This window comes from Urocampus carinirostris, chromosome 2 (assembly GCF_059441175.1).
Source record: "Urocampus carinirostris isolate Australia breed hairy pipefish chromosome 2, RoL_Ucar_1.0, whole genome shotgun sequence".
NCBI lineage: Eukaryota > Metazoa > Chordata > Actinopteri > Syngnathiformes > Syngnathidae > Urocampus > Urocampus carinirostris.
In genome coordinates this window covers 59,584,466-59,607,191 of record NC_142350.1, presented here as the reverse complement: position 1 = coordinate 59,607,191, position 22,726 = coordinate 59,584,466, and the positions used below count along the sequence as shown (strand labels likewise).

Genomic DNA, 22,726 nt, shown 5'->3' with positions numbered 1-22,726 from the left:
GTCACAGGGAAAACACAAAAAAGCATTAAACAGGAAATAGAACCCACATACAATCGGGCGCACAGCGTTGTCTTCTTTTTAGCCTTTGCGTTTATTTAATCAACTATTTCTGACTAGAGCCTTCTTTATTTGAGTGTATATAGTCCACGAAGAGAGATAAGAGCCGACAAGGTGACAATTTCATTAAATAATTACAGTTAAACTCTCATTTATGAACTATTACAATACCGAACCGTGTCACTGCATATAGTCATAAATATATTCTAGTTTTCTAGTTACAATCAGGGTTGGGTAGGGTTACTTTAACTTGATTACTTTCAATTACTTTTGGATTACTCCAATACCAAATATGCTAATAAAAGACAAGAAACATATGAATACAATTATAACTCACAACACGTGGTAAGCTTTCTCTCCTGGCTTTGATCTCCGGCAAAACTAACATAAAATGCGACAGAAACAAAATGAAAATAAATCCAAACAGCTTGCCAACACCATTTTTGCCGTTCCATGTATTTTGTTACTCCCTAAGCCTGCACAAAGTAATCAAGTTAAAGTAACCCTACCCAACCCTGGTTACAATATATCACATTAATATTTGAATCAAAGTAATAATTTAGTGGTAATCAATGCAGATTTTCATTACCCATATAATCCATCCATTATTGGCACTGCTTATCCTCAGTAGGGTCGCGGGGGTGCTGGAGCCTATCCCAGCTATCTTCGGGCAGTGGGCAGGGGACACCCTCAACCGTTTGCTAGCCATTTGCAGGGCACACAGACAGACAACTCACTTGTTAATTTACACCTAGGGACAAATTGGACCGGCCATTTAACCTGACATGCATATTTTTGGAATGTGGGAAGAAACCAGAGTGCCCGGTGGAAACCCACGTAAGCGCGGGCAGAACATGCAAACTCCAAACAGGAAGGTTCGATCTCATGACCTCAGAACTGTGCCGCACACGCGCTAACCACTGTCCTGCCGTGCTGCCCATCCATATAATCAAACATACTTATTTGATTCTTGTTTTAATAACTTGTCACCACAATATATCCATTTATCGGGTTCAGGGGTCTCCAATGTGGTACCTGCGGGCAGGAGGTCACCCCCTAAGAGCACCTCAGTAGCCTGCGGACTGGTTCTGAATAAAGCTCACCAATGGTTGGTCATAGTGATTTTCTAGGACATATTATTTCTAACTAGCATAAGTGACTTGATCAGTGTCCTTAAAAACAATGTTTTGGTGGTTGACTGAGCTCATTTTAAAACTACATCTAACAACTACAACCCGGTAATAACATTGTAACAACATAGTAATAACATAAGTTGCTATTTTAAATTGGTAGCCCTTCTTGCTAATTAGTAACAAAAAAGTAGCTCTCAAGTTAAAAGGGTTGGCTTTGTTATTGTTATACATCAGGGTCTCCCACCTTTTTTCAAGCGTGAAGCTACTTTTTGTGACTAATTATCGCAAAGGGCACAAAGGTTAATATGAATTACTAAAATGGCAACTTAGCTTGATGGCTTGCTAAATAGCTAAAAGGGTAGCTTGGTAGTTAGCTGAAAGGTAAACAGGTATTTTAAAAAAAACTAAAAGGTAGCTAGATGGCTAGCTGTAAGAGTAAAAAGCCATTTAAATAGACGGATATAAAGCAAAATAGCTAGCAAGAAAGGAGTCCAAGACTTAGGTTGATAACTAGCAAAAAGGGTAAAGTGAAAACTAGATAGCATGCACAAAAAGGTAAAATGCTAGCTAGCTAGATTGCTAAATAGCTAAAAAGGTAGCAAGATAGCTTGCTAGAGAGCTACAAAGTTAGCCAAATAGCTAGTTTAAAAAAACTACACATTTCTTGCTCTTTACAAAACCCATACATTGGAAATTTAGATTGTTCTATACCTTATAAAAATATATCAATAAAAAGATGAATGAATACATTTGTTTGATATACGAATAGATTATGAATGTTTTTTTCCTTGAAGCCCGTGAACTACAATTTAGTTATTTGATTTCTAAAACAACAGCTTGTTATGTTGTTATGATATTACCAGGTAATCTGTTAAAAATTGGTTTAAATAGACAAATAAAAAATCATTTTACTAGAAAATCTTAATGACCCAGCACCAATGAGCTATTTTCAGAACAGGTCCTTGGGCACCTAAACCGTCCTAAGGGGACACCCTGGTGCCCGCGAGGACCACGTTGGAGACCCCTGTCTACAGTCTCTACATTATTTTAAGTGGTGTTTTGATTTACTATTGAGAGGGAGGCCTTCAGTCTTCTCAAACCACCAGTACAATTCAGTCTGGACAAAGGATTGGTGTGAAGCTGGAATGTTGGGAATTTTCCACTGAGTTGTTTAGTTTTTCTCATATCTTCCCCTTTAGTGTACAAACAATTGTCAGCCATTTTGAAAGCTCACTTGTGAAACCATTACAGCCCTATTCTGTATTCACTAGTCCATAATATTTTGTTTCATATATTTTGTTTTATGTATTTTATTTGCTTTATCATAGTGAAAACCTCACACTTTTCACTCCAGCGCTTGTTTTTACCGGTCTGGTCCCGCAACCCGGATGTTGATTTCAACAGGAGGAGGAGGAAAAAGCGGTCCTCCTTCAAAATGTAAAATCCGATTTTGTTCTTCTCAACAGTTTTTCTTGCCTTTGCTGCTTCCTGCTGTGTCTTAGGGCTCGATTGATACATTCAGAATAATTATTTTCCTTTTCATTACTTGATTTACTGGTAGATTCAGAAAACTATCTAATGATTTTTGGAGGACTGTAGTTTTCAATAGTCAAGTCTAGTCATGTTTATTTGTGACGCCCTTAATCACAAGGAGTCTCAAAGGGCTGCACATACCACAGATTATTGCAAACTACAGATTATTATCACACCATCCCCTGATCTAAAACCTACATGAGGGCAAGGAAAAACTCAAAAACCTCAACATGAGGAAAATGAAGATACCTTGAGAAGGGACCGGAGGTAATCCCCTTCCAAGATGACCAGGCTGCAATGGAAGTTGCGATAACAAATAATGTCAAGATGAATTATAGGTAATTCATAAGCTATAGAATAGAAGTATGTTTTAAGCCTAGATTTAAACAGTTCCACTAAGTTTGCAGATCACCGGGGCCCGAATGGAGAACGCTCTTGAACCTGCGGATTTCTTCTTGGCTCTTGGGATCACTAGTAGACCAGCATTTTCAGAGCGAATAGGAGAAAATCCAATTGGCTTTGGCATGGATCGACACGCGGCCTGAATCAAATCGAACTAAATTGAACGATGTGAATTGAAGTCCATTTTAAAAACTCGTGTTTTATTTTTAATTTGCTTGTGTCTAATCCCATTTTAGTGTGTCCACTCCCACGCCATTATGTTTGATTGTAACATACTAGTAATTTATTTGAATGTCTTAATTGTTTCCCGATCCAATCCTTTCTCAATTTCTTTCAGATGACTGCCCTGAGGACACCATTTCCAAAGCAAGGCACGCTTGACTAGAGGAACAGGTCTGTAATTGAGCTTTATGGTTGGTTCACGTTTTTAAAGACATAAAGATGAGTGAATAATAGCGTTTAAAATCTAATTTAGTAAGTAATCATAATTAGAATTCACATGTCAAAGTTAAGATTGCGGGCCTATGAGAAGGTTTTCTACTTCCACTGAGATTTCATGTCTTTTTTTAAAAGCTTGAATTATCATGTGGTCTGGATTATCTGTATAAAGTTTTTCTTATCAATTTTAGTCACGGTGGCTCAGAGGGTATAATAGGAAAAGGTCTACCTGGTAGACTCTACCATATGTTTTCGCCCTTGTTTTTCTGTGAAATTGCATGCATTTAGAATAAGTAAAATTGATCTGCCAATGGGAGATTTTTTTTACCATCTTGTAATTATTTTTTAAATATCTTTTCAAGAATTATGATAAAAATCCGACAAATTTTTTACAATATTTTTACTTTTGTCATGATTATTCATTACACTCACCTGTGCCCGCTCGTTTGGCGACAGCTGCTGCTGGTTACCTGATTGGTTCCCCCTCTTATTTAAGCTCAGTGCTCTTACTCGCCCTTTGTCAGTCTGCCAACAAACCTCTGCACCCGCAAGACGTGTGTTTTGACTCTGTCCGGTATCCTGCTTTTTTATCCTGTCCGGTATCGATCCCGTCTATCTCGCCCTGTTTTACATCTGACCTCAGTCTCCAGTCTCGGGTATCGTCCCAGTCTATTTCGTCCTGTTTATCAATCTCCAGTGTCTGGTATCAATGCCGTCTGTCTCATCCTGTCTGATATCCGTCTCCAGTCTCCTGTATCTGATATTAATCCTGTCTGTCCCGTCCTGTCCGGTATCGACCCGATCTGTCCGGTATCTGCTCGTGTAACTGGTATCAATCTCGTCGGCCTCTGGCTTCCTGTTGTTCCACTGTTGTTGGGTCTGGTGTCTCTCAACTTCCTCCTCGCACTATTCCACAGATTCTCTATGGGGTTCAGATCAGGAGAGTTGGCAGGCCAATTGAGCAAAGTAACACCTTGGTCAGTAAACCATTTACCAGTGGTTTTAGCACTGTGAGCAGGTACCAGGTCATGCTAAAAAATAAAAATCATCTCCATAAAGCTTTGACCATCACTGACTGTGGGTACTTGACACTGGGCTTCAGGCATTTTGGCATTTCCTTCTTCCCAGTCTTACTCCAGACTCTGCCACCTTGATTACCGAAGGACATTCAAAATTTGTTTACATCCCCAAAACATAATTTGCTCTACTGAGCAACAGTCCAGTGTTGCTTCTCTGTCGCCCAGGTCAGCCGTTTCAGGTTCTTCTGGTCCTAGTTCAAAAGGAGCTTGACCAGGGCAATGCAGCACCTGTAGCCCATTTCCTACACACAACTGTCCACTGAGGCTATGGATGCTTCCACTCCAGACCCATTCCACTGCTTCTCCGGGACCCCAAAGTCTAGAATCGTCTGTTTTCCACAATTTTCCTCCGGATCCGGTCACCTCTTTTGGGTGTGCAGCGTTTTCTTCCTCACTTTTCTTCCCACAGACTTACAACTGAGGTGCCTTGATACAGCACTCTGGGAACAGCCCATTTGCTTAGAGATTTATTTTTGTGTCTTACCCCAAGATACTGGACAGGACGAGACCGACGGGATCAATACCGGATACCTGACAGGACAAGATTGGATATCAGATACTGGAGAGTGGAGCAAGATAGCTGACAGAAGGAGACTGACGAGATCGATATAGGATAATGGAGACTGGAGCAAGATACCGGACAGGAGGATACAGACAGGATCGATACCGGATACTGGAGACGGGAGCAAGATACCGGACAAGACGAGACAGGCGGGATAGATATCTGACACTGGAGCTAGATACTTGACAGGAGGAGACAAACGGGATCATGATACCGGACAGGACGAGACAGGCGGGATCGATATCCGATACTGGAGCAAGATACCGGGCAGGAGGAGACAGACGAGAGCAATATCAGATACCGGAAACTGGAGCAAGATACCGGACAGAAGGAGACAGACGGGATCGATACCGGATACGGGAGACGGGAGCAATATACCGGGCAGGAGGAAACAGACGAGATCGATAATGGATACTGGATACATGAGCAGGATACCGGACAGAGTCAAAACACAAGTCTTGCAAGTGCAGAGGTTCGTTGACGGACTGACAAGGAGTGAATGAGAGCACTGATTTTAAATTGGAGGGAATCCAAACAGGCAACCAGCCGCAGCTGGCGCCAAACGGGCGGGGCCAGGTGAGGGCAATGGGCAACCGTGACAGAAGTCTAACCCATGATTGCGATTTGAGTAATGAACCAGGCTGGGAGCTTTTAACAGCCTCGGGATTCATTTGCATTTGTGTAGAGTTAACTTGCAACTCAGGTATTTAGGTCAGTAGCTTGCTTATAGGACCTTTTTATGATATGCTAATTTTTTGAGAAATTTCGGGTTTTCATGTGCCATTTGGCCAAATCATAAATATTAAAACAATAAAAGAGCACAAATGTTTCAGTTGGTGTGCAATGACTCTAAAATATACGAAGGTTTCATTTTCATCATTACACTTTGGAAAACGATAAACTTTATAACAATATGCTAATTTTTTTAAAGGACCTGGAGTAGGCAATTCTTGTAGCTCACCTTTATAGCATTTTTATTTGATTCGGAGGGTCTCATTAAAAAGTGCTGCAGTGCTGTTTAAACAGCTTCCAGTTGCTTTGCATTTTCACAGCGTTTGTTTTCAGCTAGCTTTCTCTAGTCAGCATGTTTCATCTGGCAGTGCTTCTTGATATTATATTTTTTGAAAACCGACCACAGACACTTGGCAAAATAGGCAGATGCAGTTGTTTCAGATTTTGATGAATAATTCTCCAATTTCCACTGTCCTGGAAGTGGCGGCCCTCACAGTCATCTCCCCTTTTTTTATTTACAGTCGCCATGTCGGAAATGGGGTGGGCTAAAATTCTCATTGAAAGCCATGGACAAGGTGGCCAAAGGGCCACTGCCATCATCTTGTGCAATGGTGATTTTGATTTTATTTTTTTGCTACAAATGTATTTTATACTGGGTCAACATTACTGGCGTGCCAATTCTTATTAATTTCATGCTAGAGGCTGTGTGCCAGTAAAATTTGTGCGACGTGCCGTAACTGGCCCTCAGGCTGGATTTTGGATATGTCTGACCTAGTAGGAGGGCAATATATATTTCTTAATCTGCACATTCGTAACATTTTTAATGCTGTAAAATGATTAGAATTAATATAAAATAAGTATCTTCTATGTATGAATCCCCTTTTTTATTAAAAAAGGCTTATGGAAGGCTTTTATTTTTTTTCGAGTCTATTATGGCTCTTGCAACCGAAAACAAGTGCAACAAATCCTAAGGAAGAATGCAAATGACCACATGTCAAGTGACCAAACCGCACCATCTTTTTTTTGTCCAGACTTTTACAAGATTTTTGGTTCTAAGGAGGTATCTTTAGGAGCAAGATGGTGGACTATCATGTCAGTTCCCCGTAGGTGAGTCTGACGCTTTGCAAAATAGATAAACATTTCTTGAACCACGAGTATTTAAAGCTAGTGTCCGCAACTTGAAATTTTGCCACTCTCTGCTGCCATCTCATGGTCACAAGTCGTGATTGCAGCCTCAGTCAGCTGATTCCTCTAGCACTAGTAAACTATTTTTTTTCCATCTTTTTGGGGTTTGGGTTGGCATTTGGACTATCTTTTGAATAGGATTTTTTTCTTTACCATGTTCAGGCTAAACCAACAAAAAACTGAAGAACGAGTATGAAATCCCCTTTCCCCCTTATCCCCCCTAATTGCTTTCTAATGTGTTGCAAGTCCCGGAACAGCAGTGCTAAAAGTAAGATATAAGCAGATAGACCGGGTAGGAAAAAAAATACATAAAGGCTATTTGAACTAATTTGGGCATTGTTAAAATATACCAAATAGAGAAAGTATTCTACTTCAACTTTTCAAAGACACCCGAAACAATGCACGCCACCCTTAAAAACGCATATTCATTTGATAGGTTTTTGTTGTTGTTTTGTTTTGTTTTTGAACGAATGAATGAATGAAAACGTTATTTCAAACATTAGAAAATAAATAGTTTTTGTATACTGATTTTCAGTCTTCCACCTACAAATACTTTCATGACCTTAGAGGATTTTCTTCATCTATTCTCTAACTTTTAACAGTCCCAGTTGTTAATCGGTTTTGCTTCTTCCTTTAGCACCTCTGCAAGCTGTGCAACCATAGCGAAGAAATACAGTAATAATTATACAGTATTGATACCTGACTCGCAAAGTCTTTAAGAAGCAAAGAAGATTCTGAACTGATGGAAGAGAAGGGCATGATAGGAGGTAGTTCAGTCAACAGCTTATCTGTAGTTTTATGATGCCTTGACGGCAATCGCAGACCGGCATTTTATGTATTCATCATCGACCTATATCAGACAGGAATCCTAGAGACGTAACTAAGTTTGTATTTAAGTTTTTGGGCACTTAAAAAATTGTTGTTGTAAATGTGTAAAAGGGAAAAGTGTGAAGCACGTTGTAAAGCGCTTTGGGAGGTATTCATTGACTTGAAAAGCGCTGTATAAATTGAGACCATTTACATTAATATTTACCGTACAATTCTGCATATTACAGTGGAACCTCAGTTTTCGAACGCCTCTCAGTTCGATCAAATCGGTTCTCGACCCAAAATTTCGAGAAATTCTTGCTTCGCTTTTCGTTCAAAAAATCGGAATTCGAACGCTGGTACGCTAGGGTGCGATGCTGAGCGGCGTACGGTTGTAGATTGCCCCCACCCCTCGTGAAGAACTGTTATGATGTGCGCGCGCACTTCTTTTTGCTTTCGCTTTAGATATTGGTGAACGGAGTGTTTTAGCCCCTAATTATGCCTCCGAAGAAGGTCGCGGTGCAAGCAGCAAAGTTGCTACAGGTGAAAAAAGAAGGGTAGTGCGTACAACTATTGCATTTAAGAAAGAAATAATAGCAAAATATGAAGAAGGTGTGCGAGTTTCCCTTCTTTCGAGGGAATAGAGCATGGCTTCTGCAGACCTTCACAAAGGTAAGAAATCCTATTCATAATTATTTTCTTTATCCTTTAACCGCTCACCACTTTTTGTGGAGACCCGGGTGCTAAATGACGTGTAAACGACCTGATTTTTTTAGTTGTACACGTTCATGTTAGCGTAATCTTTCATACGGAAGATTACGCTAACGCGAACGTACGATTAGCCTGGGTGTGGTGTCGTGTAATACACTCCCCTTCCTGCGGTGTCACTGTATACTAATGTGCAGCCTTGTACTTGTGCTTGAAACTACCGAGGAAGAAGTTAAGTAAACACTCTATGAATATACCGTCCGTGCCTGTCTTGAATCTACTACAACCCTACTACATACACAACACTGGGTTAGCTTCATGTTTACATTCATGGTAAGCATTCAGGGTGTTGGAACGGATTAAAACGATTTTACATTACTTTTAATGGGAAAAACGATTTTCGGTGATCGAACAAATCGGTTTTCGAACACGGTTCTGGAACGGATTATGGTCGAGAACCGAGGTTCCACTATATTAAAATCAACATTGTTTTTAAAGACGTTCTTACCACTAGAAGGCGCTAAATAATACAGAATGTTGTCCTGATTTTTGTGGCAAAATTCCAGTCATTCATCTTTAAGCCGGCAGATGGCGACACCTTGCCGAGCATTTCTTTGCCTTCATCCGGAAATGAAACCGACATTCTCCACCCTATTTGTCTCAAAACAGCTGTACAAGGAAGACGGAGAGTTTTTTTCCTCAAATAACATCAAAAATTCCACGACAAGATGGGAGCCTGTATGGCACTTTGTTCTTTGGCCAGCTGCGTAAGTATTTTCCATCTCTTTGAATTGTGAAATGTTTCTCAAATTTTTGTTTGACCAAACTCAGTCGGGGGTTCGGAAAAAAACAGGAGCTGTTAAGCAACTCAACGATCGTTAGTGGTGTAAACAAAACGCCATTTAACTCTAATATCCCCAAGATGGTTTATTTGAAATACCTACTGAAATATGTTCCCAATCAAACAAAACACGATTGTTTCTTCTCTTTTTTAAGGAAGTTAGCTTAACAAGCTAGCTAGTTGATCCGTTTTGAGGTCTGTTGAGTATATATTTGATAAGACTAATTCATGATTAATTTGAAATATTGTGCCATTGTTCTGTTGTATAGTTCCCAAATCTTATTGTTTCCTTGAAAGACGAAACTACTCAAATACATTTGTGAAACGCCCTTCTAAATGAAAACATACCTGTCAACCACATCCAAGTGATCCCCTTATTAACGATTGCAATTCCAATTGTTAGGTGATAATACACCTTACAAACCCAAGCTGGCACCTGTTTTCACACACTGAGACACAATATGTAAAATAAAATCTAAGATAAATTGAGTAAACAAATTGCTTTACCAAATAAGCAACACCATTATTTCAGCTTGTTTTTTATTTCTTTACCCACTTGCAGTAAAATTCGTGTTGCTTATTATATGTAGCAGTGCAGGATTTCGAAGACTTTGTACCTACAGATGGACAAATACTTTTCACAATTTAGTGTAATTTGCAACAAAGATGTCAAAGTATCAGTGCCCATGGCATTCCTATATTCTTTGTGTACACATGGCTGAAAACTCTCACAGTCTGCATTAGAGTAAGGCAAAGCAATACATACCAAATAATTAAATGCCCGATCGAGGATAACATTTGCTAGTGTACTGCGACACTGTTAGCCATCTACAATGACGTTGTCGTCTGCTACCAGTGACTGAAACGATCCGGATTAGAGCTGAAAAGGGCGAGACGAGATGGATCTAACACAATTTTCATTATAAAAGGTTATACATTTTTTTCCCGTACTAAATTGTTACTTGGCGTACACAATTTAAAATGATCCAAAATGGGATAAAATAAGGGGAAAACGTATGAATTGACTGGTATAAAAAAATCAATTTGTGAAATGCCCTTCTGATAAGCGAAAAGCAATCTCGATCTTAAAAACTGACCTACTTGCCATAGTTTTATGAAACGAGTCAATTACAATAATGTAAATTGAACAAATAGGCTGTCCAGGTTGGCCATGGTTCCACAGAGCATGATCTGCACCAGCTGAATTGTTCTTATGCAAGATTCACTTTATTTTGTTTTGATAATTGATTAGAAGTGTAAAAAATAAGAAACACAAAGCTGTTTCTCACATGATATTTTGTGCACCCCTACAGGCTTCCTGTCTATGTGGCTCAGCTCCATGTCTGCTGTGTGGCTGCTGCCCTTCCTCCAATAACTCCACGGTCACTCGGCTAGTTTTCAGCTTCTTCTTGCTGTTGGGGACCTTCGTGTCAGCCATCATGATTCTCCCCGGAATGGAAACGCAGCTGCGCAAAGTGAGAGCAGTTGTTGGTAGAAGATTGTTGTGTGCTTTTAAGTAAAATCTGCATCATAGTAACACAATTTTTGCTTCTAGGCTCAGAGGGTTGATTGAATATTTTGTGTTTTACAGATCCCGGGATTTTGTGTGGGTGGAAGCAGTATACCTGGTATTGAAAACCAGTTCGACTGTGATGTCATCGTGGGCTACAAATCTGTCTATCGCATTTGCTTTGCCATGACTTGCTTCTTCTTTCTCTTCTTCATCATCATGATCCGTGTCAAGAGTAGCAAAGACCCTCGTGCTTCGATTCAAAACGGGTAAATGTTTTAGGGATTATACTCTAGTGGTTATTGTTATTCTTTAAATTATTCTAGTGCAAATTTAAAGCTATTTGACTATTTTCCTTTCCAAAAAAATCATTAAATATTGTGGTCTACATATGATTATTGTATTTTCTGCACTATATGGCGCACCAGGTTATAAGGCAGGCCCCCCAAAAATAGATGTTGTCATATATTTTCCATACATAAGGTGCACCAAACTATAAGGCGCTACAGTGGGAATGCCAACAAAACAGTCAGAAAGTTCAGTCAAACTTATTAACCCTTAACATTCTGACGGCTCTCATAGAAGCAAATGCGTGTCTCAGACACGTACGGACACGGTGTCTGTACAATGTCACCAATCACTCAAATGCGTCTTTACACATATAAGGAAGGTTAAACTCTTGGGATTCAAGAAATGCCAACCATTCCTTAGTTTCTATTTTCTTTTTCGTTGGCAACTTTGTGGACAGCAAAGTAAGAATTTCATTGTGCAGTGAAACATTCTTTACTCTGCATACGATAATAAACACTTTGAATTGAATTTAATCTAAAAATAGACTCATCACAGAAACATCAAGATCAGTCTGAAACAAGATACTGGGAAAATATAAAGGCGGGGTAGTTTACCAAAGTCGTCTTGCAGCCGTCACATTCGATAATAATACGCAACCACAGTCCTCTTACATCTGTGAGTGTAGTAAATCCAACCGTGTAAAATAATTACGTACTCCAAAACAAGAATTAATGCCGAAGAATAATAGAATAAATCCGCCGAGAAGCATCGTTGGACGTTGCTTGTTGCTAAATGTCTGTTTAGCCCCATAATTCCTGTTCACAAATACAGACTAGTAAAAAATGTTTTCTCCATGCTGTAAAGCAACCTAACGTGTGATTCACATCTTTTTCGGCCAATTCCAGGCTTTGTTTTGTCCCGCTTTAGCCTATGCGAGCCTGTAAATGCTAAGAAGGACCCACCTTCTTTACCTCCAAATACATTTAGCCAATAGTGATCGATTCAAATGATGATTAACACATTGGTTGGGAAATGAGACGCCGGTATGTGTTTATATATATCCCAGCATACACCACGGTCTACTTGGCGTTCCGGGGAAAATCTAGTCGGCGGCTGCTGCATTAGTTGCAAGACTTTGCGACTTAATATTGATCCATAAATAAGGCGCACTGCATTATAAGGCGCATGGTCAGCTTTTGAAAAAAATAAAGGCTTTTAGGTGCGCCTTTTAGTGCGGAAAATACGGTATTTAATAAATGCACTGAAACTTTGATTTACCATTTACATCAAAAAAACTTTCAAACAGTACTGCAAATTTAAATAGTCTTTTGATTTTGATGTATCCAATAACTCAACTGTGTCAGTTAAAACAATCTTAAGAAATGGCATTTGTTTCCACATTATATTGCATTTTTCTAGTTATACAAACGTGCTGCAGTCCCCCCTCATGAGAAATGCAGGTTATCAGTCAGTTGCTACTCATGTGACTAACTCGTCATGGTGTCCTCATTCCTGAGATCGCTGCTGTACTTTGATTCCATTATGACACACTAACGTCTCAATTACATGAGCATGCTCCCGTTTGGAAATGTGTCGATTATTGTCAAGTCATTTTGAATCTAAAACATTTATGGCACGTTGGCTCACTTACACACACAAAAGACAACTGAAGTTTGGATTTTTTTTCCAATGAATGTCTGTACTTCTATGAAAGTTGGCATTTTTATTAAACTACATATCACAAATTTTAGATCCGTTTGTAAAATAGACTAGCTTTGCGGAAACAGTGCCTTTTGCTTTATTTCTAAAGCTTGTGTATTGATTGTGTTCTTTTACAGCTTCTGGTTCTTTAAATTTCTCATCCTCGTTGGAATTACAGTGGGAGCCTTTTTCATATCTGATCCTACATTCAATACCGGTGCAGACAAACTACAGTTTATTTACTACTTGTACTTTTTCCAAACATCTAATATGGTCTGTTTTTTCTTTCTTGGCAGTGTGGTACTATTTTGGATTAGTGGGCTCATTCCTATTCATTATCATTCAACTCATTCTCCTTATTGACTTTGCCCACTCCTGGAACAAATCCTGGGTAGAGAATGCGGAAAACAATGACAACAAGTGTTGGTATGCAGGTAATGTATTTTAATTTGTGTTTACTTCCTGAACTTGAATCAAGTGCTATAAATGGCTCAATGACTCTCATTCACATGTGATTCCCAGGTCTGCTGTCTTTCACCTTCTTGAACTACGCTTTGGCTTTCACGGCCGTTGTCCTGTTCTACGTTTACTACACGCAACCGGATGACTGCACCACGCACAAAGTCGTCATCAGCCTCAACCTTATCTTCTGCATCATCGTCTCTATTGTCTCCATCCTCCCTAAAGTTCAGGTGAATAAGCATTTAAAAGAAGACCGTCATTTCTGCTCCAAAAGTGAATGTAACAAGTGTGTCTTGCTATTAATCAATATGTTTGTAAGAAGCACAATTGTTTTCCTCTCGCCGTACGAAGCTTTTAAAAAAACCTGTTGTTGTTATGTAGTCAAGTATTAATGAATGTGTATTGTGTTGCCTGCAGGAAGCCCAACCTTATTCTGGTCTGCTGCAAGCTTCTCTCATCTCTCTCTACACCATGTACGTCACGTGGGCCGCAATGACCAACAATCCGAGTGAGTGTGTCAGTTACATTAGAGAATATTTTTAATAACGAATATTTAGGAGAGAAGGGTGCAACAACAAGGACAAACGGCTTCTTTTACTTAGGTCAATATGCAGACGCTGCCCTACTTACAGGGTTGGGTAGGGTTACTTTAACTTGATTACTTTCAATTACTTTTGGATTACTCCAATACCAAATATGCTAATAAAAGACAAAAGAAACTATGAATAGAATTTTGACTCACAACACGTGGTAAGCTTTCTCTCCTGGCTTTGATCTCTTTTGATCTCCGGCAAAACTAACATAAAATGCGACAGAAACAAAAAGAAAATAAATCCAAACAGCTTGCCAACATAATTTTTGCCGTTCCATGTATTCCGTTACTTTCCAAGCCTGCACAAAATTTAGTAATTCTATTCATATTTAGTTTCTTTTGTCTTTTATTAGCATATTTGGTATTGGAGTAATTTAAAAGTAATTGAAAGTAATCAAGTTAAAGTAACCCTACCCAACCCTGCCTACTTACAAACGAGATTGTGCGTAAGTTAAATTTGTGAGTTGTTTCAGTGATATATTTTGTATGTTTAAGGCTTGTATAAGTAACCTGTATTGTTTTGTACTAAAAAGTTAATCTTTTAATGAAAGAATAAGCTTTTTAAAGATAAAGTTAAGCGTAGCATACTTTTAGAAGATATGATTCAAGAGGTCCTCCTCAGTGTTGGAGAGTGGCCAAAAAAAAGCGATCCAACCATTTTCTCAACCACATCAAGCTTTCTTATTCCACTTTTATTTCAAAAGAAACGGCTCGCCTCTTCTTTACATTTTACACCAACCAGATTGAAAGGATGCACGAGATATTAAACAATAAAAATGCCAAAGTTCTTAGCATGCTGGAGATAGTATAGACATAGTAAAGACCGTATAGAATGTTTACACACAAACTAGAAAGAGGAAGCGGATTTCTTCTTCAGGGTGGATGCTGGGTGACCTCTCACAGCGCCACCACACGCCGGTAGCAGCGGAAAGAAGCACCACAGTAATGTCATGTCCTCGGAAAATACAATACAAACTCAATCTTACAGCAATGTCGGGATATTTTTCAACATCCCCATAAATGTTTGTATCTACTGTCTTTTGTAAGTTGAATGGTCGTAAGTAGGGGAGCGTCTGTTATAAGTTTAAAAAAAAATCTATAATCATCTGAGCTTTTGTTGAAATTTCTATATATCCCACCTCAAATGGTCACTTGGCGTTTGCAAGCCTTAATAGTTTCCTTTCTAAATTGACAGCAGGTGGCAGTGCAGCGTAGAATATCACATTCCTTCGTAGGTTACAAGGGAGAAACATTGAAAGCACTTGTTCTTTCCATGTTTACACAAGGGAAGGCATCCATATAAGCCATAAAAACAATTTTGTAAATTTGTTGCCCTCTAAGGTTGTTGCAATAATTTCATTTATCGTGTATATGTGTGCTGATATCTTAGACCGCAAGTGTAATCCAAGCCTGTTGAGTATCATCTCAAATGTCAGCACAGTCACACCCGATGAGAGCACGACAGGCCACCTGCAATGGTGGGATGCTCAAAGCATCGTTGGCCTGCTCCTCTTTTTCTTTTGCACCCTCTATGCCAGGTGAGTCAGCCTTCCTCACTTGTCCTGTTACGCAAAATTTTGTCACATCTGAACTTACCGTTTCTCCCGTTGTCTCCAAGCATTCGTTCATCCAGCAACACTCAGGTCAACAAATTGCTTCAAACGGAGGAGAGTGGCGGCGATGGTGGAGGTAACGTCATGGAAGAAAACGGTGTGCGCCGGGCCGTGGACAATGAAGAGGACGGTGTTACGTACAACTATTCGGCTTTCCACTTTCACCTGGCGCTGGCCTCGCTCTACATCATGATGACGCTCACCAACTGGTACCTGTAAGTAGGAGTCTCCACAAGGTGGCCACCTGTAGGGGCTATAGAGCGGGAAAACGTGACTAATAATTCAGACTTAAATGAAGAAGTAGAGTTTAGATCAGGCCTGAAAAATTCACTCACCTGACACAGGCTCGCGAGTATTCATGCCAGGCCCAGCTCGAGCCCGATCAATTAACTTGATTTGTGGGACTGAATTTTACATTTTAATTGTGCGGACTCGGGAGGAAGAGAGGTGATTCATGATAACAAATTTAGGCCTGTGTTATGCTACAAAATCCAAGACTGTATAAACATTTACAGCTTTGGTATTTATTTTTTCTGCAGAGGTTACATTAATCAACCATTTTTCATCATGATTGATTTTTTTTTTTTTCTCCAAGAACTGATAAAAAATATTCCAGGGCCGTACGTCACTTTGACAGTTTGAAGATTGGGCCATGGCAACAGTACACCTCTAAAGGTGGGGTGCGTCTTTTATGTTGTCTTTAAAAAGTTAAAGGTAAAATATTTTCCCGATTAAGTAGGTGTTAACAATGCCCAACTGAGTTCTAGGAGCCTTTATAACGTTTTTCCCCACTGGGCCCCATCTGATTTTATCTTTCTTTTACCTAGTTTGTTCTGGCCAAGAGGACTGTTATAAATACAGAGCAGACGTCAACTCAAACCCTGAAAAAGACTAAATAAAGAGTTTATCCGAGCGTATCTAAGAAGTGCACGTACTAGCATGCGCCACACCAGCAGCTTGACAGAGGCTGCAATGATGATTTAAGCCAGAAGTTGGCGTCAGAAAGTAGTACATTCTCAAATTCCAGACAGCACTTTTATGAGTCTAGTGCAGCACTTTGACAGAGGGGCAGAGAGAAAGAACAACGTCGGGTAGATAATTAATTTTAAAAATGCAGCTACAGAAGCCCGGCCATCCCGACCAAACGTAATGATTGACATTTTAGGCCTGGACCGACCCGAATTTCTATTGTGGGCTTAAGATTTTACCTTGAATCCATGTGTTAATGTCTGGCTTCATGATGTTGCCTAAAAACAATCCTGTTTTTTTTTTTTTTTTTTTTGCGTTTGTTATTTTCCCCTCTTACACACATTTTTTATTCCCTCCTTTAAATGCATTAAAAAGACAGTGTTTGTTATTCGACGACTACATGTTGCTGCATAGTGAAGTCCAACCATAAAAATTGGTAAAAAGCACATGGAAAGATAAAAACTTTTTTTTTCCCCTTCACATTTTATCCCAATCTTTTGCAAGGTTTTTGTTTGTTTGGGGTATCCGTAGCAGCAAGATGGCATACAATTATGTGTGCTCCCTCTAGGTGAACCTTATGTAATGCAAAATAAAAAGTGCGTGTTTATGTAATCATGTTTTTAAAATAATATTATTTTTTTGATGAATGCAGAGGGGGTTTTATCCACTGGGAGGCCCTTAATACACACTGTCGCTTTAAGTAAAATTGAAATCAGAAATTTAAAATAATGATTTTTCTCTGAACATTTCCAATAATGAATTTTTCTCTGGGATAATATTAAATTCTTTTTGGCATACAGTAAATTATACTTTGGATATACTGTAGTTATTTTTCAAATCATCCATAATACATATAGAAAAACTGTCATACATTGACAACTGTCATACAAAACTGTCATTTCGACGAGCTGTAATATTGGCATATTTTTTTATTTATTTTTCCGAAATAAATAGGGAAATAGTACTTGTAATGATGAAAATATCTGCCACTGAGACATCCATACAAATATTCTCAGTTGTTATGTATGCATGAAAACAACCTACAAGGTCAAAGATTATGTGTGGGTTGGCTAAAATATATTACAACGGCGGTACATCATTTGAAGAGTTGACAAAAATGTAATAATGTGTCAGTATACCACAAACTAGAATTCCAGAACAATACATCATTTCAAAAACTGCAAAACCCTCAAATTGTGTAAAATGCTACCAGGCAATGTCTCAGTTTGACCCGCAGAGGGCGCCCGAGCTTGTTGGTTCAAAAAACCTTAGCTGTAGGCCTCCTCTTTAGACAAGGTTCTTATGTAATGGGGATGTTTACGCATGAATTATGGAACTTGTTGTTTTTACCTCTCGCAGACCTGACACCAACACCCAAATCATGCGGAGCACCATGCCGGCCGTATGGGTGAAAATTTGCTCCAGCTGGTTGGGTCTCAGCCTGTACCTGTGGACCCTCGTCGCCCCTCTCATCTTCCCCGACAGAGACTTCAACTGAGAAGCAGGTCTTTTCTATTTTAAGGTCGGATTGTCTTGCTACGAACTACAAATGAGGTGGAAATAGTACATGAAATCTGCAGAATTGCTTTTTTAAAAAAAAAAAAAATCTCGCCTTTGACTTTCTACTTGTTTAAAGACTGCGATAATCAAATGAAGATAATAATTGGCCAGGTAAATGGGCGCTTGAGTCACAAGAAGGTATTTTATTATTTTGCCAAGAGTCACCCAGATAAGCTTGTTACTGCCACGTGATAGGCCGGACTCCATTTGGTGTTATGTATCTGCTGAACTTTAGTTACCGCGCTATCGCACAAGCTCAAAGACTGTCGCAATACCTCAAAAGTTTCCTTTCTGGATTTCATGCTTTAGACTAGAAACACCAGACTTCCCGTTCAAGCACATCCGGATTCCCCTCCCTTTTGATTATTTCTAGGGCTTCGTCAGTGCGAAGAGAAATGCGGGGAAACCTCTTTCGGAGCCCCGCATGGGGGGAGTGCAGAAGGGAGATAAGAAGAAAATGGCACACCCCGTAGATGGTGACGAGGGTTTCCCTTAACTGTAAATACAATCACATAGTTGCAAAGCCAGAAAACTACCGAGCGCTTCAATCTCTGATCTTTTCAGTGGAGTCAAGGTCATGTGTTCCTAACGCAACACCTTCCCCACATTTGTCCATCTGTACCTGTAAAGCAGCATGCAGGGAAATGAGATCACTTTTTGGCAGCATGTCACCCTCACGTGACGTGCGCAGGACTCCCCGTGTTCTCGCATATGTCGTCATTTGCAGATAATTCTGGATTCGCCGTGCAACATGCAAAACCAACCAGTTGTATGTTCTGCACTGTAAGGCCCACCCCAAAATAAATATTCTATTGTCATACATTTTTAAAATAAAAGGCGCACGGGACTATATTTAAAACTACAGAAAGTGCTCCCATTGTTATTCCTATACTTATGGTATATATTGGTGTAATGATTGATCTGTCAAAATGTGTCACCGATCAAGATCACAAAACATTGAATGTAATGGAAATTGAACCCGGGTTGCGGCAGTGAGAGAGTAATACACTACAAGCCTTAACAGTTTATCTCAGTATCACACTATTTTTTCTCACAGTACCAGAGACGAATGTTAGAGAATGGGGAATACAGAAAATCATTCTGAAAAATATAAATAAAGGGAAAACCCTCTTTTGTGAATCTGATGACGAATGAGACTTTGTGTTTATTCATCTTTCAGGACGACTTTGTTTTTTTGATTCTCTAACATTTGTTTCGGGCACTGTTAGTAAAAATAGTATGATACAATCGAATGCCTTTTCGTATCTTGCCTGTTTTACTGGTGGTCTGGTGGTTTGGTTTGAGCCAGCTCACTGCTGATATCCCGGGTCCCGTTGCAAACAATGTTTTGTGATTTTTGGTCAGCGATGTTTTTTCGATTGATCACTCATTGCATGAACACGGTGGTGTACCGTAAAACGTCGGGTAGTGTTGCACACGAATAAACATTCTGCATTATCCACATATAAGGTGCACCCTGTTATAAATTCTGGCCAATATTGGGGTTTTAGGTGCGTCTTATAGTCTGGCAAATACGGTAGTTATATTGTTGTTAGCCACAATTCAATTTGAACCAAGATGCATCTGCCCTACCCTGCCAAAAAAGTAGTCTTTACAATTATTACAAAAACTGGTTAGCCTGTGCATGCGGGATTATCTTTTTTTATGTATAAATATGTAAGATTGAAAATGTCAAACCCTTAAGTGCCTTCGCATTTCATCAAGAATCGCAGATGCTGTTTCTCGCTTGTGGGTGCGTATATGTGGTTGGCTATTACATATATCGCAAATTTTAAGTGTGTTGATTTTGATTACAAAATAAACTGTTAACTCACACTCTGCCTCGATGGCATAGCATTCATTTCACAAAAACAATTTTGAGATGTGTAGCTTTTGTTGACATCTTCGGGTTGTTCAGTGATTCATCCGTGGGTAGAACTGATTGTGCTGCAAGTTTCCTTATCTGTGCTGGCAAGCCGATGCAAATGTGTTTACAAGTAGATCTAAATTGAGGTCATGTGCAAAGTTCGGTGCACATATGGGTGAGGTGTGACTTATGTTTCTCATAAGATAGATAGATACTTTATTCATCCCCGAAGGGAAATTCACATTTCCAGCAGAATCCCTTCGCTGAGAACAATACAATAAAAAAGCGAAAAGAATACAATATACAAATACCCAGTGTGACGTGCAAATGCCCACTGTAGTGTGTTATATAGAATATCTAAATAGTGCTACACAGAATACATATTGCAATAAAATTCGGTAATATGCAATTTAGGTGGTGTGGTTTAATGTGGGCTTTTACTCTGCCGGGTAGAGTTAAAGAGCCTCATGGCATGAGGAAGAAAAGATCTCTTCAGTCTGTCCGTAGTAGACAGTGACAGCAGTATGTCGCTGAAAGTGCTCTTCTAATTAAACTTTTTCATAACAAATCTTCGTTTATTGTTGAAAAGAGTGTTGTCCACTCAAATTTCAAGATCAGTATTACTATTAAAGGTGGGTGATGCGGGTTATATTGGTATTGATCCGTTCCATGTAAATTCAGGGTCCGATCGATAATGTTACCTTTTGCTTGGAATTGTTTTGAATATAGGCGGCACGGCAGCTTGGTGTTTAGCCAAAGCCCCACGGTGCAGAGGTTCAGGGTTCAAGTCCAGCTACCGCAACCTCCACGGGTGGAGTTTGCATGTTCTCCCTGTGCGTGGGGTTGGTTCCTCCGGGCACTTCGGTTTCCTCCCACATTCCAAAAAGATGCATGTCAGATTAATTGGCCGGTGAGAATTGTTATTTGGTGTGAATGAGCGAGTGAGGTGTCTCTCTCTGTGTGCCCTGCGACTGGCTGGCACCCATCAGGGTGTCCGCTACCCACTGCCCGAAGATAGCTGCGATGGACTCCAGCACCCCCGCAACCCTACTGAGGATAAGCGGTGCAGATAATTTCCCAATGTGTTATTTTTGAATATCGATACAAGTGCATGCATGGCTTCAAACGTCCCGCGCATGCACAGCCACGAGTATTGAAACCAAAGGAGCTCGACGTCATAAATTCCACTTTTATTCCTACCGTTATCGCCACATCAACGAATGCGAGCGCAGTAGTCCTCCCAGGAAAGATTGAAGTCATTTCCGCCGTCATAAATCTTGCCTTCCTTTCCTGTTATCTTCTGATACAATTTGTCGCCGTAATGTGAGATCAGAAGCCGCAATGTGACGATTAGCAACCACTTAGTGTAGCATCGCAGACGCGCTCGCTGGAGCATCCTGGGATTTTTACTCGCTCATCGACTTTACGCAGGGGTTTACCCTGACCTCAATCTTGGCTCGTCATTTTGCCACGAAAGTGTCCGCCCGCACCGTTTCTGATTTCGAATTCCAAATTTCATACGAAGCGTCAGGCTTCCCTGATGAGTACGAGTAGAGGTAAGATAGTACATAAAATAATCCAGCACAGCTCCGACCCTTGGGTATTTAAGGCACAGTGTGTATTATTTAGCGCCTCCTAGTGGTAAATACTTCTCTCATTAATTAAATACTGTTTTAAACAAAACGAAAAAATCAGACATGGGGACTTGAGACTTAGTGACTTGGACTCGAGTCGACTCGAGTCGCTGTTTTTATGACTTGTGACTTGACTTGGACTTGGCAATCTAAGACTCGGGACTTGACTTGTGACTTGACTTGCCCAAGAAAAAAATACTTGGGACTTACTTGGGACTTGAAGGTGAAGACTTGAGACTTACTTGAGACTTGCACATGTGTGACTTGGTCCCATGTCTGGAAAAAATACGTGAACTATCATACCGTAAATTCCGGACTATGAGCAGCTACTTTGTTCCCAAACGTTCAACCCTGCGGCTTATTCAGTGATGTGGCCAATTTATGTCATTTTTTTTAACGGCCGCCAGCGGCGCTCGAGTACAAAAGGTAAGATTTAGACCGGTGGAATATATGCGCCGAGGAAGAGTGCACTCCTTGGCTTGTGCATACAGTAAATTAAATCGGCGTAAACATACCCTCATCATGCAAATTAAAAAAGAAAGGCACATTCAAGCTAAAAGCAATCGAGCAGTCCGATAAAGAAGGAGCGAGCGTGTTGCCAGCGTGTTTTGGAATAAGGGAGCGTGGGACGACGTCTATATGACGAAGTTTCTTTCCGACACTGAGGAAGACGACTTTGATGGCTTCAGTTCTAGGGAGGAAGATGAGGACGGTTTACCGTGATTTTTACAAGTACGGTATGTTTTTTTAACCAGACCCGTTTACTGTGTTGCGAGCGTGTTTTGGAATAAGGGAGCGTGGGACGACGTCTAAATGACAAAGTTGCTTTTCGATGCTTCAGTTCTAAGGAGGAAGATGAGGACGGTTTACCGTGATTTTTACAAGTACGATATGTTTTTTTAACAGACCCGTTTACCGTGTTGCGAGCGTGTTGCTACCTGTCACAGGCACCGTTTGGATGAAAGTTATTATTATTAAAGCTTTGAAAACTCTCGGTGTACCGTCCGTCTTTGTAAATATGTGTAACCATGTATAATATGTATTAGCAAC

At 40.0% G+C, this 22,726-nt stretch overlaps 1 protein-coding gene across 1 annotated transcript; it reads left to right on the top strand.

The window, feature by feature from the left end:
- The first annotated feature begins 19 nt into the window (after window positions 1–19).
- On the top strand, window positions 20–18,664 carry serinc2l (serine incorporator 2, like). The gene is made up of 13 exons (XM_088327336.1): window positions 20–171; window positions 3,463–3,518; window positions 6,968–7,043; window positions 9,306–9,403; window positions 10,791–10,952; window positions 11,069–11,256; window positions 13,117–13,196; window positions 13,276–13,413; window positions 13,502–13,671; window positions 13,859–13,949; window positions 15,424–15,571; window positions 15,652–15,861; window positions 17,975–18,664. The coding sequence occupies exons 4-13, from the start codon at window positions 9,365–9,367 to the stop codon at window positions 18,111–18,113; spliced, it is 1,365 nt and encodes a 454-aa protein (XP_088183462.1). The 5' UTR covers window positions 20–171; window positions 3,463–3,518; window positions 6,968–7,043; window positions 9,306–9,364; the 3' UTR covers window positions 18,114–18,664.
- The last annotated feature ends 4,062 nt before the right edge of the window (window positions 18,665–22,726 follow it).

Excerpts from the sequence above, each read along its gene's own strand:
- serinc2l (XM_088327336.1), top strand. The coding sequence starts at position 9,365 with ATGGGAGCCTGTATGGCACTTTGTTCTTTGGCCAGCTGC. Across the intron at positions 9,404-10,790 it reads TTTGTTCTTTGGCCAGCTGC|GCTTCCTGTCTATGTGGCTC; the intron begins GTAAGTATTTTC and ends GCACCCCTACAG. Across the intron at positions 15,572-15,651 it reads TTTTGCACCCTCTATGCCAG|CATTCGTTCATCCAGCAACA; the intron begins GTGAGTCAGCCT and ends GTTGTCTCCAAG.